General features: G+C 34.4%; 2 protein-coding genes across 2 annotated transcripts; both read left to right on the top strand.

Moving 5' to 3' along the window:
• Positions 1-8,767: 8,767 nt before the first annotated feature.
• Positions 8,768-13,389, top strand: LOC144576086 (zinc finger BED domain-containing protein RICESLEEPER 2-like). The gene is made up of 4 exons (XM_078326338.1): positions 8,768-8,985; positions 9,426-11,012; positions 11,573-11,843; positions 12,977-13,389. The coding sequence occupies exons 2-4, from the start codon at positions 9,429-9,431 to the stop codon at positions 13,024-13,026; spliced, it is 1,905 nt and encodes a 634-aa protein (XP_078182464.1). The 5' UTR covers positions 8,768-8,985; positions 9,426-9,428; the 3' UTR covers positions 13,027-13,389.
• A 1,589-nt stretch (positions 13,390-14,978) lies between these two features.
• Positions 14,979-18,195, top strand: LOC144576093 (coiled-coil protein). The gene is made up of 6 exons (XM_078326347.1): positions 14,979-15,521; positions 15,965-16,097; positions 16,860-16,970; positions 17,086-17,147; positions 17,762-17,849; positions 17,956-18,195. Exons 1-6 carry the CDS (start codon positions 15,360-15,362, stop codon positions 18,045-18,047), a joined length of 648 nt encoding a protein of 215 aa, XP_078182473.1. The 5' UTR covers positions 14,979-15,359; the 3' UTR covers positions 18,048-18,195.
• Positions 18,196-18,919: the final 724 nt, after the last annotated feature.

Genomic DNA, 18,919 nt, shown 5'->3' with positions numbered 1-18,919 from the left:
TCTTAATTCATAGTGTACGATTCTTATATCTCATTCTCGCACGCGCGCCTCCATCCTTTACACACATTTTAATTGAAAATTGTTGAGAGTCATCTACAATGTACCCTGCATAATTAGCATTTTTGCATTTTTTGCAATAGTGATAAAAAAAAACAGACACAAAGGCAATGAATATGAAATTTCCTACTAAAGAGTTAGAAGGACAAGAGAATAATTACTTTCCTTGGGAACAACAAAAATTCAATAGTTTGTCTTTATTTATTCCTAAACTTAAACACTATATATCAAAGTATCTCACTTTGCGTGCAACAGATCGTGGAGCTAGCATTCAATTTTTTAATCTCCATAAAAAGTGATTTTTGGAATCCAATAGTTTGTCTTTATTTATTCCTAAACTTAAACACTATCAAAGTATCTCACTTTGCGTGCAACAGACCGTGGATCTAGCATTCAATTTTTTAATCTCCATAAAAATTGATTTTTATACAAATTGTATCTACTAAATAATTGATGTAATAGTCATGTTTAACTTTTTTTAAGAAATATATACAAATATTATAAAATGAAGAAAATATTAGAAACTTATTATTTTCTAAATACATAAATAGCGATTTGATTACTCAAAATTTTTATTTATCCCATCTTAAAAAAAAACATTTAACCACGTTTGCAAGTTTAAATTGTAGAACCAACAGAGCGGTAAACTGGTTCCGTAATTTAAACTGGTGGAACCAATAAAGATGATTCCGCAAGTTTAAATTGATTAATTACGTGACGTAATATAATGTATCGTAATATGTCAGCTTGTCATCAAGAGTTAAAAGAAATGTAATAGTCATGTTTAACTTTATTTAAGAAATATACACAAATATTGTAAAATGAAGAGCAAATATTAGAAAATTATTATTTCCATGTTAAAATGTATTTTTTTTTTAAATGTTAAAATTGTCGCATGACATGACACTCTATCATTACTTAATCTTATGCAAATACGTGTGAATGTGATGTTCTGTAGTTGTCTTGATATGTAAAGGCCAATTCAGGTGTCATACTAGTCATTTCACGCTAGGATCAATGGATCATCCGTGACACGACTAGTCATTTACAAATTGTTATTGTTTGTACAAAGAACTTGATAAATTGCTAAATCAAAAGATTTATTAAACTTGTGTATTGGTACTAGCTCTCTTCCTTGCTCGTTATACTATCTAACTTCAGTTCTCATATGCGATCCCAATTCTTGCTTGATATATTAATAGTAATGCCAAACTGATTCTTGATATTGCTTGATTTAATTGACATCTTGGAATGATGATTTGAGAAAAGTTGTTGCATATTTTGGCTTGATACTTGCATCTGAATCACATATCATAACAAATGTTTTTCTTTAATACCAAGCAATGTAAAGATTATTTGAATTGTTTGCCTAGTATTTTATTTGAATCATTGCATTGCATCCTTTGTACCAACAATATATTTATTTTGTCTGGATGGAATTTACAAATCCTTGAGTTGGAACTGAATGCAGCACAGATATATATATTTACAGTCTCTCACCCGTTTACCACATGACTTAACAGTTAACAAGGAGCAGTGTTTGGCCAAGTAAAATTTTATATTTTCATGTTAAGAATAAATAACGACAATGTAATAAAATTTGGCATGGGGTATTCAATCGTCTCACGATGCTAGACTTGTTGTTGTCTCTTTCTTTGTAGGAGTATTTGAATTGTTTGAATTATTGTGACTTGATTTAGTATTATATCATTGAACTTGGCTAATTAAGCGGCCATTTTTATTAATAACCCAAAAAAAAAAGTTTTTTACAAAAATAACCTCAAAATCTAATTTTTTTCAAATATAACCAAACCGCCAGGGTTGCTGGCGGTCCACTTCTATAGCGGACCGCCACTATTCCTGGCGGTCCACTTTTTTTTTTTTTTTTTTTTTTTTTTTTTTCTTAATATTTTCATTTGTGAAGTTTTAGTTTTTTTTTGTTTAGGGTATTTGTCAAAAAATTAAAGACTTGGCCTTTATTAAAATTTTAAATTTCAAGTTCTGACAGCTTGTTGGTCTTTTTTTTTTCGGTTTTTATAATATATGTATAATATATACATATATACAAACATACATACATACATACATACATACATATATACATACATACATATACACATACACATACACATACATATATACATATACAGTTTTTTTATGATGTATTTATTATGATTGCAGTTTTTTTATGATGTATTTTGGACTGTAGCTCTTTATTATGATTGCAGTTTTATTTTATATTTCATGTTGGTTTTTATGTTTTTTCTGCTTTACATCGAAATGGTCTTCTGAAATTACAACGTATCTTTCACGACGTCGGAATAATAAGTTCACAAATACAATTAAAGTTCAACGATACAACTGAAGTTCACAAATATTCATAACTTAGTTCACCTAAGCAAAATAATAAGTTCATCTTTCACGATGTCGGAATAGACCCAATAGACGAGAAGATTTTCTGGTGTCAGCTGCAGGAGCAGCAGTACTTGTAGACCCTTGGCTACTAGATGATTGGGTCGCAAGAGGTGGTTGTGTTCTACCAGTTGCTTCAGCAACAACTCTCGCATTTTCTCTTTCATTGTGTTCGTTTATGGCATCTGAACATAACAACAGAATTCAGTTATTAATATAATAAAATCATAAATTAATTCCGAAAAATGCTACATACCTGCCCTGCGCCTGTCAGAAACGGAACGGCGAGCCTGATTTCCCGATGGCCTCCTACCACCCATCTCGTCCATGGTCATTATAGCACGTTTGTGTCTCCTCCTCCCCTTCCTTATCCATCCTTCTGAAGGGAGTATTCTATCACCGACATACGCAGGCCACTCATGCTGGTTAGGATAAGAATGGAAAGATCCACCCCAAGTAGAAGCAAGGTAATCGGTACGATACATGTCAGCGACATAGTGATCCTCGCAGAAGTTTCTCACTCGGCATACCGCCATCACGTGACTACAAGGAATTCCAGATAGTTGGGGTCCTTGGCATGTACAGGTCACCTCTCTTGCCTCTCGGAATTGCACTACGTACTTGAAAGCCCTCTTCACAAACTCCATAGTGCCATCTGCTCTACGGCTGGAAGGAACGTACTCATTTGGATTGTGCACTTCGAATTCTGTACCATCATTACCCATCGGGATCACGGTCATAGTTGCACCTTTGTTCCTGTGTTTTCTTAGTTTCTCCTCCACCCTTATTGAAAATGACTGGTTCATCCTTATTAATTCTGCGGCCTTAGCACGCCGTTCCTGAAACCAGGTATTTAACTTGTAGAAAGTGTCTTCTACAACTGCAGCCACAGGCAACGTCCGGCTCTCCTTGAAGACTGCATTCAGCGATTCAGAACCGTTGGTGGTCATAATTCCCCAACGGTAACCTCCATCACGTGCTTGAAATATTTTCTCGTATGCTGGTGGCTCTTCGACATCTCTGGGGTTATTTTTGCCCACCTTCATTAAGTAGAGATTTGCTTTCGGCATATACTACATATAAATAAGGAAATAAAATAATATAAGTAAACAATTAAAATAAAAATATGTTAACAAAGTACAATAAGACATGTAAACAATCAACAAACACATACCTTTGCAAATTCTCTACTCATCTCTTCCACCCTTCTCGGCTTCTTCTTTTTGCAATTACGTCTGAATGTTTCTAGGACCCAGCTATCGTTTCCGGTTGCCTTGCTAAGGTTCTCCGCAACGTGTTGCATACACAACCTGTGCACACACTCGCCAGTATGTGTTGACCAACCGTATTCTTCACGATCAAAAACATATTTTATTCCTTTGTGCTGGTCTGATATTACAGAGAAAAACTTTGTTGGCCCAACCACCCGTCTTCTTAAAAACTGCATAAAGAATCCCCAGTTCTCACCATCCTCTTTCCGAACAATTGCAAACGCCAAAGGCAACAACTGGTTCTCAGCATCATATGCACATGCTATCAGTAGCCTCCCCTCGTAACGGCCAGACATGAAGCATGCATCAATGCTGATAACGGGTCTGATGAATGGCACAGCTTGGATACAAGGACCAAAAGCCCATGCTATGCCCTTGAATTGTTGAACTCCCTCTATTAGTACTCCATTCTTGTCATAAATGGGGCCATGCCACCGCTGAAATACGGTGCCAGGATTTGTACTTGCCATAGCCTGGAGCAATGGTGTCAGATAGTTGTATGAATCCTTCCAACTACCGAATACTCTGCAAATCGCAAGTTCACGACCTCTCCACAACCTGTTATATTTTGGGATTACATGTATGTATTTGTGTCTGACGGCCATAGCCACCGCCTTGATGCTCATCGATGGATCCAACTTAATGTCTGCCTCAATTGCATCGGCAATTAGTGATGCTGTCAGGTTTGAATGGTCTGTCCTTGTGGACGCAGACTTGCATGTATGAGGTGGTTCACACTTTTTAATTATCCATGCTTCCCCCGAACCCGCAGGGGTTGCATAAAGGCGAAACTCGCAACAAGGGGCATTTTTGCATATCACAACCAATCTTTTTGATTCCCTTTTTTCTAATATACATTCCCAGTTGCCGTGAACGTGAGTCTCGTGAATTTTCTTTACAAGTTCATCTATGTTGGTATAGACTTGCCCTGGGGCAAGTTCACGATTGTATACAACACGAGGACCAAAGAAACTAATGTCAGCCTCTTCAAAAGCTGTGGTATCGTTGAATGTGGCGACAGGATGCCTATTCCCCCGACCCCTGATTGGGAATTTTTCTTCCCTGGACAAACCTGGTACATTTGCATCACCATCTGATAAGTCATCAGATTCCCAAATTCCTTGGTATTCATCTCCAGTTTCCATTTCTCTTTCCGGTATGGCATCAATAGCATCAACATCAATATTAGTATCATTTCGATTAACGGATAACTGTATCGGTACTGACTCTGGTATAGCTGGAAATGTAGGGATTATGGGTGCCTGTCTGGGTGGTGGTGGTGGTGGTACAACTTCAGTAAACTCACAGGAGTTTTGGTACCCCGGGTTGTCATAACAGGGACTGTGGTACCCCTGGTTGTCATGAGGGGAGTGGTGGTACCCCTGGCTGTCATGAGGGGAGTGGTGGTACCCCTGGCTGTCATAAGCCGAATTGTCATAACCTGAAGGTCCAACAGGGGGAGCCCTAGAAGGTCCAGCCCCAGCCGCACTAAAAGGTCTAGCCCCGGCCTGGGGAATCCTCCTGGAATATAAGTCTATCATCGCGACCCCCCTAGACTCAAATTGTTGGTACACAGCCTTCCACAACTCCTCATCTGTTATAGGAAAACTCACAAAGTAAGGTTTACCCGCCCCAGCCCGTTGTGTGTCAATTCGGGTAGCCAATTCTAAGTCATACCGGTTGGGGTTTACACCAGTCTTTTCGTATACTAGTTGCTTAAGTTCAATAAATGTGGTTCTTTCATTAACCTGCAAGCCGAATGAGGCATCTTTCGAGTAATACACGCCCTCTACACCCTTAGTTAGCTTACCGCCCACGTACAGTGCAACCAGCATTTTTTCCTTAACAAACTACATTTAAAAAAAAAATTCATAAGAATTACAGTATAATAGATTCATTATTTTTTGCAATTTAAAAGTTAATTATAATATTAATTAAAGACTAATTTATAGTATTTACATACTGCGGGTATAATAATTATTAATTAAAAATTAAACAGAAAATAATTAAATAAAAAATAAAATACCTGTAGCAATCGCCTCTAAATCGCCTAAAATCGCTTCAAAATCGCCAAAATCGCTCTCTCTTTCTTTTCTGTGGTTTAACAAATGAGACTGTGTGCTGGAGAGAGAGAGAAAGCGTGCTTATAAGACAGCTAGCGGACCGCCAGGGATACTGGCGGTCTGGTCCCTAGTGGACCGCCCAAGCTGTCAGAACTTGAAATTTAAAATTTTAATAAATGCCAAGTCCTTAATTTTTTGACAAATACCCTAAACAAAAAAAACTAAAACTTCACAAATGAAAATATTAAGAAAAAAAATCAGATCTCTAAAAAAAAAAAAAAAAAAAAAAAAAAAGTGGACCGCCAGGAATAGTGGCGGTCCGCTATAGAAGTGGACCGCCAGCAACCCTGGCGGTTTGGTTATATTTGAAAAAAATTAGATTTTGAGGTTATTTTTGTAAAAAACTTTTTTTTGTGGGTTATTAATAAAAATGGCCGCTAATTAAGAGATGTTATTGATAATGTATGAATTGATTTTGGTACATCTTACGTATATTATTAATAAGAGAAGGATTCCAATGCCTTGTTTATCTTCATTTTCAAAGTTCAAATTGTCAATTCAAACCGCTCAACATGATATTTATACTAAAATATGTTTTGGGATGAAATTTTATAATTTTTGCAATTTTTTTACTATTTCTAAAATAGATACAAAATCATTGTATCTCGACCATCAAAAACAGTGATTTTTTGTCTATTTAAAGATAGTAAAAAATTTCCAAAAATTATAAATTTCATCTTCAAACATATTTTAGTATGAATATTATATTGTGCAACTTAGATCAATATATTAAACTTTAAAATTAAAAATACAATATATGAGGTATAATGAAGTATGAAAGGCACGAGATATTAGAATCCTGTTCTATTAATAATATATGCGGCGGTGGTCACCCATGACTCTCCAGGTCTGAATTTAGTAAAAGAAAAAAAAATTGTCACACATACAAAATGTACGTACAATCACTCATTTACATTTCTTCTACATGCGTTTTTTTATTTTATTGCACACTTTTTGTTGCATGCTCAATAACTACCTTAACTATTATAAATATCAAATGAGAAAATTTAATTGCTTGTGAGTTTAAATAAACAATTTGATCTAAAATAATTTAAATAAATATTTTAATTTTATTTCATTGCACACTTGTGAGTTTAAATTTTCTCCTATAATTTTAGATATTAGATATTAGAGAAAATCAACTATTACAAAAAAATATATATAAAATGTTAAATCGGGGCCTATATTATTTTCTAGATATTTCATTTTAAATTTTCAATCTGATTTGAATTATCCAAAACCAGCGTCGTATGAGTAAGTGTAACATGATTTCATTTAACTATATATGTTGTTACTAATATGAATTTGATAATATTTCTTTAATTTTTTTTGTTTATTTTATTAAATTTAGTCGTTAGAAATACAAATTATGTATATTTATGTCTTTGAAAATAACAGCTGCTAGATAAAAGATTTTACTTTTTTTATGTTTTTTCCAAAATTAAAATTAAGGTTTTGTTTGTGAGATTGAGTTACATTAAATGTAATAACTCTAATATAGCCAGTTGAATAATTATGTGATATTGTAAACTCTATTGTGCTATTTGTACCCTGTTGTGTTTTTATTTTTACATCCTTATAACTATTATATCATTTATTAAAATAAATTTAATAATGTAAACACTCCAACACCGGACAGGTAATAAGAACACGAAATTCAAAAAATATAAAGGACATGAACAACTACACATAAATTATACAGTTGTTACATTATTTTTATTAATTCTGAAATTGTCAAATATGAAAATATGACATTTTATTCTTTGATGTTGATTAGGTGATATAAAAATAATTTAACATGCCTGTTAATTTTTAATTTTTTTTTAAGAATCTGCTTTTCACTTCTATATTAATTGGATAATTTGAAAATAATGAATGTAATGGTTCTTTTTATTTTTAACTGTCAAACTAAGTCATAATTTATAGTGTTTCATGATGACAATGTTGTACAAAAAGAATAAATGCTCTAAGCCCCTAAGTATTGTGGGAATACTTAAATTTCAAAACTCTCTTACAGAAAAAAAAAAGAAAAAAGAAAAAAAAAGTGTATTATTTCGCTTTTTTTTTTTTTTTTTTTACTTATTTTAGTGGGTAGAAATGTATGGTGAGGTTGAAAGATTATAGTGGAGTTCTTTATAATTCTTGTTTGGTAATGTAACTATTTCCTACCAATTTGGAAGAATAATTGTATTTTCCTTTTCATTGATCATATATTTCTTGTTTACATGTATTAATTTAAATAACTTTTAACTGAAATATGGATATATGTGTTTGTTAAATTTTATTAGGTCTTCGAAAATTTTATTATTTTACCTTTTTCAAAATCGCTCTACATGCATGAAAAACATGGAAACAATGGGCTGAGTTTGGAGGCCCAAGAACAGTGTTTGATTAACTCTTAAAACATTTTATTGTACAAAGTCTTTGCTTAAAATAGAGAAATCAAGAATTGTACACCATATGCGTTCATTAACAATATTGCAGCCCCAAGACTTAATTGTTACATTAAAACATAAAACACGACGAATTAGTAACACAAACACTTCTCAATTATTAGTACTTGATTATATACAAATGCTTTAATGAACCACACCGAAAAATAATAATAAATTCCCGTTATGCTATAATTGAAATCACTCATTACCCATTAGTACTTGATAGTTGATTATATATAAATGGTGTTTTTTCAAAAATCCACCGTTTCCTTTCCTTTCCGGTTTCCAGCATAAACAATTTGGTTTATATAAATGTCTGATTATATATGGTGAATCATGAGGCCACATTTTTTGCAAGGACTACAGTTGGTAGTTTGAGGAATTAGAGGGGTACACAAGAAATCACGTCTTAAATTAAAGGTGTGGGCCCATTTGTCATACAGATGACGTACTGTAAGCCGAGTCCGTATGGCCACAGACGATTCGGACTCGTGTGTCGCCTGCTCCGTAAAATCGATCACTATTCCGACTCTCTTCTCATCTCCCTTTCACAACCAAAACCCTAAGAATTGAAGAATCGTTCGAGAGAAGACCATCACTCGAACTTCTCTACAATAATACATTGAGTTCTCTCTCGCACTCTTTTCTCTCTTCTTCCCTGTTTTTTGCAGTGCCGATTTGTGTCAGGTACCGAGGCAAAGAATTTTCTTTCTTTTACGGATTATTTTTCGTCTAGCGCATTTGAGGCTAATTTTAGCCCAGCGAATAGTTGTTTAAGGAATTTTAGCTTACAATTCGGTTCCATACTGGTCAGGTCACACCTCTTCTTAGTTCTGCTTCATTTTGTCCTACAAGTAATGTACCTAACAGTCATGGTAGAAACGTAAACCTTGCTCACATCTCTATTTTTACCAATTATGTAAATGAAAATTGCCAATTTAAGAACAAAATTGTGTCCGAGTGATGCATGATCACCATTTTCTGGTAATTAGTAGTATGGAAATTGACCAGGATATTGGTATTGACTGTGATTAGAGTTATACTGTTCTCTTTTCTTAATTTTTGTATTATTACCTTTTCTGTCTGGCTTCTTTACTAATTAATCCAACAACTATCTCTCTGCGTAGAAAATGTCAGAAAACATGGACATGAACAAATCTCTCGACATAGTTGAAACAGAACCTGAATCAGAAACCCCAAAACCTGCAAGAAAAAAACCGAACCGTAAATCCTACTCAACTGTTTGGAATTACTTTACGAAGCAAATGGGGGCTGATGGTAAGGAGAAGGCATGTTGCAATTTATGCAATAGAGAATACCTTGTCAGTCCTGTTTTTGGTACCACTAACCTGCACAGACACATAGAGCACCACCACATACCAAAAGGCCGAAATGTGGGCCCAATCATGATGGCTCGTGCTGTACCAGTTCAAGCTGCCAACCTGCCACCAATGCCAAAACCTTTTAAGTATGATGAGGCCACATTTAAGGAGAATTTGATGCGAGCTATTGTGCAACACGAGTACAGATATGAACTTTTAGAAGAAGATGGTATGAAAAAAATTCTCACCACAATCTGTCCTGATTTGAAATTTCTGGATACTGGGACTGTAAAATCAGATGTGGTGAAATTGTATGAAAAGGAGAGAAAAAAGGTGTTCCTCTTATTTGAAAAGCTTGCCAGAAGGGTCAGTCTGAGTATTGATGTATGGACCAATGTGAAAACCGAAGAGTACATCTGCGTTACTGCACATTACATTGATCGGGATTGGAAATTGCAGAAGAAAATTTTGAATTTCAAATATTTACCGTCCCCACATGATGGTGCCTCCCTGACAGGGTTCATTTCTAATTTGTTTAAAAGTTGGAGGGTTGAAAACAAATTGTTTTGCATTACCGTGGATGATGCATTAAGTGATGATACCTTGGTTGATATTTACAAGGCACAGTTAAATGGTAAAAAGGCACTTTTACTTCAGGGCAAATTTTTCAGCTGTAAATGTTGTGCCAGGGTTGTAAACTTGATTGTACATGAGGCACTTAAGAACATAGATTTAGGCGTATATAAAATAAGGGAATGTGTGAAGTATGTTAAGGGGTCTCCTGATAGGAAGAAGAAATTTCTAGAATGTGCAAAAAAGCATAACGTAGATACAAACCTTGGTTTGCGCCAAGATATACCAACTAAATGGAGAACCACATTCCTTATGATTGAGAGTATATTGCCGTATAAGGATGCATTTAATGAACTACAAAATCGTGATGTAAGTTTTACCGACTGTCTTGATTCCAGCGAATGGCAATTCGTCGAGAGAATGTACAAATTTTTAAAGACCATCTATGATGCAACCTGTACATTTTCGACGGCAACCTATCCAACTGCCAACCTATGCTTTCAAGGAATTTGTAAAATACAATATGTGCTGAAGGAAGAGTCTAGAGGCATGGATGAGATTATCCAATCAGTGGCCGCTAAGATGCTGTCCATTTTTGACAGCTACTGGAGAGAGTTCTCCACTATTCTCTCTGTGGCTGTGGTGCTGGATCCTAGGTATAAATTGGATCTGGTAGAGTATGCATTTGAGAAGATACAGAAGGAAGAGAAGGAGTTTTATCTAAGCATGGTCCGGCAGAGCCTCTATGGGATTTTCAACGAGTATAAGGCGAACTTGGCATCAAGCTCAAAGAGTAAAGACAAAGATAGAAAGCCTGAGGTTAGTATTGTTGGTTGACAACTAGTGGCAGGATGGGCTCCAAGTTACTGTTTTGCAGTATCTGCACCTCAAACAACACTGTTTTTATCTCATTTCTCGTTTGTCTTCTTTTCTTTTTAAGAATTTTTTTTTTCTTGGAGATTTATGAAGGGGTTTTAACAGAAGAAGTAAAAACAGTTTAGTGTCACACCCTATTGGCTAGCTGGTGGTGCAGGTATATTCACATTATACCTGCAATACAGTGAACATTGTATCATGCTCTCCTTTATGAAACATGTAATGATATATTTTCTTTATACAAACCTAATGTAAATTACTTACATGATTTTATCATCATCTATTATATAAAACAAATTTAGCATAATTTTCAAAATGCATTAATGATGATGGATCTCTTCCGAAATTAGATACATGATTTTGTCATCATCTATTATATAAAACAAATTTAGCATAATTTTCAAAGTGCATTAATGATGATCGATCTCTTCCTTCCCTTTTTATTTGTCTATAATGTGAGTTTTTTTAAAAGTGTCTTTCCTTTTTTTGTGTTGACTCTATAGGGGAAGTCAGAACTGGACAGGTACTTAGAGGAGCCGAAGATTGAGTGGGATAAGCCAATGGAGGTGCTAGAATGGTGGAAAGAGAACCAGCCAAGGTTTCCTGAGCTGGCCAAAATGGCGCGAGATATCCTCGCCATTCCAATCTGTCCAGTTACTCCGGAATCCGCATTCAGCATTGGCGGGAAAGTCTTGGACCAGTACAAAGGCTCTCTGAAGCCTGACGAACTAGAGGCCTTGATATGTACCAAAGACTGGCTATTTCCATCTGAAGGTTCTTGACTATTTTAGCAATTGATTACCTATGGTCCTGTTCGGCAATAGGTGGAATAGTGAAAGCGTAGACGAAAAGTGGAATTTGGAATATGCTTCTATTTCGTACTATGCCAGTCGTGTTTGGTTGATGGTGGAAAAGTGGAATAGTGAAAGAGGGGAAGACTATCGGTAAATGAGCCAATTCCATCTATTGGAGAAGGCCAATTCCTCTATTCCACCATCCCCATGAAAAAGAGTATTGACTCAGAGAGAATTAGAGGAGGGACCTCATAAAAAGCAGGGGTTTGACTGCAAAAGTTCAAACACAATTCCACTCAATTTTTTTCTTGTTTGGCTGAAATAGAGGATCTATTCCAATCAATTCTCCTATTCCTTCCCATCTGAACAAGCCATATATGATAATACCTAAGCCTACTACCTGTACTGGTATGTGTACCTGTCACCCTGACACTAGTGTGACACAGGTTGGATGTGGCACCATTTCCATTTGATAGAATGTCTTACTAGCCAGAGCAGATCTTTACCAGTCCTTGTAATCTCGTTGTTAATTCTTTTTGGGATGCCTTACTATACACAAAAGCCCCCTTGAATAGTTCAACACAGAAAATCTGCTGATTTAAGTAGTGTGATATAACTATTTTGACTTCTAAAATTAATCCCTAATTGATATGAAATTAATGGATTTTCCATATCTTTTGGTAAAAATGTAGGGGCATGGAAAATTAGGCTGGTTACTTTGTAGTATGATAGAACATATTTGACAAGTCACATGTATTTTGAACTCGAACTCCCTCAAGATAAACGACATAACATTATAAGAAAATAATGATATAGTATTTTATATTATGTAGATAAATGATGGGTATCCTTGGCAAAGGGCATTTTCTGACTTTTTTTTTAAAATATATATTTTACCTGTGGGTGTTGAAGCATGCTTTAAATATAAATGTTTACTCAACTCTGTTACCAGTATCTTTTTCCCGTTGCCAGTATGAAAGGTGGTATATTGCTGGCAATGCTCGGTATTTGTCACAATATGGATTGTGCTAGCTGGTAGTTGCCGGCTCGAGACTGGTTTTTCATCATATATAATTAAAATCTTCTGCTGATTATTCCTACATTGCTATGTAGGTTCTGATGGGAAAGGAGAAGACAATGGGCTTACAGTTGAATTAAATTGATTTCAAATCCCAAAGAAAAAGACATGCTGGTGTACAGTTGATATCAGCATATTGGTTAGCAAGAAATGGAGAAATCAAGCGCTTTTCTTTCCTCATTTTCTTGTGCACTCAATTTGCATGTCTCTCATTTAGGGCAGTAGCATCTAGCATTAAGATAAACTGTTAGTTGGTGTTAGTGTTAGAAACTTGGTGGTTTTAGCTTGTATTGATAATTAGTACAAGACAATGATTGAACTCATATGTAGTATGGCCAAGATTTGTGTAGTTAATTCCTCTAAGGAAGCTTCAGTTTGGTTATAGGTTAGCTGATCTCATTTGATCTGGGATTATTGAAAGCATACCTTTCTCGGGTGATGCAGATTACTCACATTGTTTTTTTTTTCTTCCTTTTTTTTTTGGTCACGGGTGGGTGCATGTCGTTCAGTACACTGATTGAGGTTATTTTTATATGCCACAAAAGTATAGTTATTACTGTAACACTTTTGGAAGAGCTGCTATTAACATAATGAAAAAGAAAGTTTGAGGATGTATTGGCAATGAGAAGTGGCATTAAAACTTCATAAAATCAGGAAAAAAAAAAATGAAATTGTACATTCATCATTTATAAGTCATGTAACAGTGATCAGGCATTTTCTCTCTTGAGAAGAAATTTAGGAATGTAAACATTATGAGACTCTTGATGGGCATGTTTATCTGTTGCAAACTGAAAATTAAGATATGGAAAGTAGCATTTTTGTTGTGACATTTGTTAACAGTTGCAGGGTAGAAAATTGCCGGCTCCTTGTTCTATAAAAATTGTACACATTTTTCAATTACGCAAGAATAATAATTTAATACATTATCGTAAATGTGTTAATTGACGTGGTTATGATATCAAATGATACTGTTCGAAACAAAGTTGTTTAAGCTATAGCATATTAGCATGTTCAGTTTGCAATCATTTATAGAGTAAGAAATCAACGAGGATAAGAAAGCGTTAACTAAATAACTCATAGAAATGGATAGTATCAAAAGCGTTTGTTATAAGTTTTTAAACCGTACATCATCTAAAAAACTATTTGGTCGGGATTTTTTAATATAATTTTAAGAGGGTGGGGTTTTAGTTCCTTTGGACAAAAGCTCATTTAAAGTTGGGCTTAAACCGTCAATTCTTGTCAAAATTCAAGCGAACAGTTTGATTTATGGTGCCTAATAGTTTATTTTTGGAAGAAAAAATGATAAGATCTATTGTTAACACTTTTTGTATCTCTCTGTTTTCAAAGTCTAAATCATCAATGTGAACTTTTCAACATAATCTTCGTATAAAAATATATTTGTTGATTAAATTTTTATATATTTTAGATGGGTATAATATATATTGATTTAAAATTCTGGACCATTCAAAACTAGTAATTTTGTACCATTTTAAAAAGTAGTAAACAATGATCTATAAAATATAAAATTTAGTTTCTAAATACATTTTCATATGAATATGAACAATTATATTTAAGAATTGAAATCAACAGTTTGAACTTAAAAAATATATATATATATGAATCTATAGCTTCCATAACCTAACTCTAATTATATATATAAATATATTATTGAACAAATCGGAGTTAAAGAGTATTCATATCTCAAAAAATAATCTTTCTCAGAGGTTTCTGAACTTTATCCTTTATCACGAAATTAATCACTCAAATTTAATTTATTTTATATAGTCATTAAATTTTTCATTGATTTTAACCAAATCACTCGTAACTTTTTTATTCAAAATACTAATAGTCACTCCTTTAAAAATACCTACGGAATATACTAATTCATGTTCAATGAATATAGAAGGACAAATTAAATTGAATGACCAGTTCGTAACAAAAAAAAGCAGCAAAATTTAGCGACCTCAGATGAAATTTGCATATCTGACAAGAAGCTAATTGGCGACTCGGCCAGACCTACACATCAACTCTTCCTCCGCCTCTTCTTCTTCTTCTTCTTCTTCCTCTTCCTCTTCAACCACGATCACAACAACGATAGGGCAGCGGTGCAAAATCAGATAGTGACGAGGGCAGCGACGTAATTTCACCTAAATAAAATCGTTGCTCGCCAAATACCATCAACTTTCCGGTGATTTCGCTGGAGGAAATATCCCCTCTCAAATCCCGTCAAATCGAGTCGTCTCCCTTTAAGACTTTCGTTCCGATCAAGAGACGAGGAAGAATTCCGATTCCAATTCTCATTTGAGCGAGAAACTGCTCATTTAACAGAGCTACCAGTCGACCATTGTTTGATCGGGCCAGACCAAAATCTACCCGCCATTTCTGGGAGCGAAATCCAAGTTTCACTTTTCAGCTCCCATGGCAGAGATCGAGAGCGATCAATTACAGTCCGCTTCCCATGAAGAAGCAAAGTTCAAAAAGGAAGATGAAGAGGGGGAGGATGAGAGCACTCTTCAATTCCTCGATTCGTTAGACGCTTATCTTATGCTCGTTGATTCCTTATCCTCGTCCCTTCGCCAGGTATTCTGCTAATCGTCAAATCTCATCTTTCATTATGTTATGTATACAGTTTTCTCTGAGATTTGAGTTCTTCTCTGTTAATTTGTTTTTTGGGTACCCAATTAACCTATCCCGGTCTGGTTGATACTTGATGCTTCAATTAGTGGATTTATTGAAGAAATTGGCTGCTTTTTACCGTTCTTTTTTTTTTCAATTGTACTTTTAAGGTTGTGTTGTTAACTTGGGACCTATTGAGCCTCTACATTACTGCATAGCATGTAGATGTAATTTCAGAAGTTGATTGAGAAATTGATCAGATATCTCTATAATGGGATTATTTTGACATGCTCTGTCGACAGTAAACACTGTTTACTGGTACTGTAAGCAACCTATTGAGCACTTCACTGCAAATTATCTCCTTGCACAATCAGAAAGGTTAATTTTTTTTTTCTCCATTTGAACAGGGATGGTTTGATCTGGCTAGTGCACGCCAGTCTATGGGCCACACACGTATATCCAGTAAATTGTTTGATCACAAGGTGCATTCGGCTTCTACCACTGTAAAAGTAACCGAATTGCATATTGATAACCTGTCAGGTATAGCCTTGGACTATCAGTTATCAGTCAGTGCAGTACATACACATATAATCTGAACATTATGTGTATTAGTTGATTGGTGAATAACCATATGTAAACAAATAGGGGTTTTGCCAGATGTTGATGTTTATTTTGTAATTAAGTGCTAATCTCTACTTAGAACCTTTAACTAAACATACAATGATGTTTGTTCTTTTTTTTTCCGTAAATTTGTGCACATATATACTTCAGACCAAAAAAATTGCATTTTGAGCCCTGTTTTAGCACAAAAAAGATACTTATTTAATTTGGGAGGTGATTCCCTGACAATCTTCAGAATATCTTTTAAATTTTTTAAAGAATGCTTAAAACTTAAGATAAGATTATGTGTGCATTACTTGATGTACATAGCTTACCTATCAAGTTTGTGCAATTATCATTTAACAAGGGTCCTTAAATTCAGACATTTGATAAGTTCAAAAATCATTTGATGAACAGTAAACATGCATATTCTCTTTCATTCTAATATGTGCATGATAAATTTATCATAGAGGTCATACTTGCAAAGTTGGATTTCTTATATAAAGTTTGTTTTTGCTGGTATTGTCAACGGATTATATATATTTTAATTTTTGATTGATTGGTGTTGATGAATAACTCGTCACTACTAACCAGATGGAATGGTATTCTACTGATCAAGTTGTTTCCTCATTTTTCAATCTGAGTTGCATGGAATCAGTATCCACCCTTGGCACTAACACATGTTAAAACTCTGAAATGTAGATCCAAAACCACAATATTCTCTTTCAAAGTGGTCAACAACAAAAGAGAACCTATCATCAGAGGTACCAAATAATTCAAATCTAAGGCGTCGTGGCCCCACTGATGTGCTAGGTACTTTGGCAACCCTTCTTTGTGTTATTTTTCAATTCATTATATGTTTAAATTTATAATTTTGTTCTTCTAATCTAGCTTTCCATATTTTAATTTGCTATTTTTATTACATAAGATGGTGAGAAGTCAAATGCCACTGAGGTTGAGGCTCAAGCCTCCAATGCCAGTTCAAACGATGTAAGTTTGTCAATTTAAAATAATTTATCTAAAATTGAATATCTGAAAGCATGAAATAATATTTTATGGTAAATGGTCAACCAGTATTGGTATGATCTTATGTTTCTTTCTTGAGTGAGGCTATGGTACTATGCATAACGTGGATTGGTCCGTCCTACAGATCAAATTTTTTCTTTTTCAAAGTCCAAATAGTCGATCTAAACCATTCAACATGATCTCCATACGAAAATGTACTTGTAAATCAAATTTTACATTTTTTTTTAATTCTGGATAGCTAAAAAATTCACTACTTTTGAATGGTCTAGAATATTTAGATCAAGTGATTTCCTACCTATCTAGAAAAATTGTAAAAATATGTAAAATTTAATCTACAAATACATTTTCATATGGAGGTCATGTTGAATGGTTCAAAACTTCAGATCAATTGCTTGAATTTTGGAGATATTGATCCATAGTATGGACCAATATACACTATGCATAGTACCATAGAATCTCTCTTCTTTATTAATATATATACAAAAGTGTATGCAATACTATTGTGATCACCTAAGACTGGTGACATTTTTTTTAATTTGTCAGTGTCAACTTTGTAATGTTCTTTTTATATATCATAGATCCAGAAGGAAAGATCAAAATCATCAACATTATTCGGGGCTATGGTTTCTCCTAAGCTCAGAACAGCACAAGTTTCATTCGAGACAGGTTGAGATTTAATATCTTATATTTCCATCTATCCCCCAAAATTTTGTATCCTATTTGTCAGTGCTATAATTGTTTTTTAATCTTTCCTCTTTTTTCTTTCATGCAGCACTAGACAAGATAGTAGAAATAGCAAATGCAAGATCGTCTATCCTCGCTACTTTTTCTCAGCTCGAGCTCAAAAAGAAGAGTCCCAGCTGATTTATTCTGGCTTCTACTTTCTTATCAAGCCATCTTTAATCAGATTTTGTAATCGTATAACAATCTTAGAATTGTATGTTATATGGTGCCACTTTTGCAATTTGTATAACTATTCTGTTTCGACAAGTTAAGTTTTAAAGCAGTGAAAGGCATCTCAATATCAGTTAATTTCACAACAAAATCTCAGATTGACAGCAAAAGGGATATAAATCGACCATGAGGAAATAGGATCTAACAAATTTTTGATCTAACAAATTTTTATGCAACAAATTCGTGTTGCCATATACTATAATATTACAACTTTGTAATGTTCTTCTTATACATACATACATCAAAATCATCAACATTATTCGGGGCTATATGTTTTCTCCTAAGCTGAGAACAGCGCAAGTTTCATTCGAGACAGGTTGAGATTTAATAAAATCTTATATTTCCATCTATTCCCCAAAAAATTTTACAAGTAGAAATAGCAAATGCAAGATCGTCTATCATCACTTCTTTTTCCCAGCTGATTTGTTCAGGCTTCTAATTTCATGCCCAGCCATCTTTAATCAGATTTTGTAATCGTGTCACAATCTTAGGATTGTACATTATATGATGCCACTTTTGCAATTTGTATAACTATTCTGTTTCGACTAGTGAACTTATAAAGCAGTGAAAGGCATCTCAATATCAGTTGCTTTGACAATGAAATCTTAGATTGACAGCAAAAGGGATATAAATCGACCATGACGCTAGAAAAAAATGTGCTTTCCAATGATGAAACAAGCATATGGCAATATGATCTAACAAATTTGTGTTGCCGTATCTCTATTCTATTATTAAGCACGTTGGGTGTCCGATCCGCCAACGGCTACGATTGAGAGATGAAA

Source organism: Carex rostrata, chromosome 25 (genome assembly GCF_964058835.1).
Source record: "Carex rostrata chromosome 25, lpCarRost1.2, whole genome shotgun sequence".
In the NCBI taxonomy this organism is placed as follows: Eukaryota; Viridiplantae; Streptophyta; class Magnoliopsida; order Poales; family Cyperaceae; genus Carex; species Carex rostrata.
Note: the sequence above shows the minus strand (reverse complement) of the source record. Positions and strands in the feature narration are given on the sequence as shown.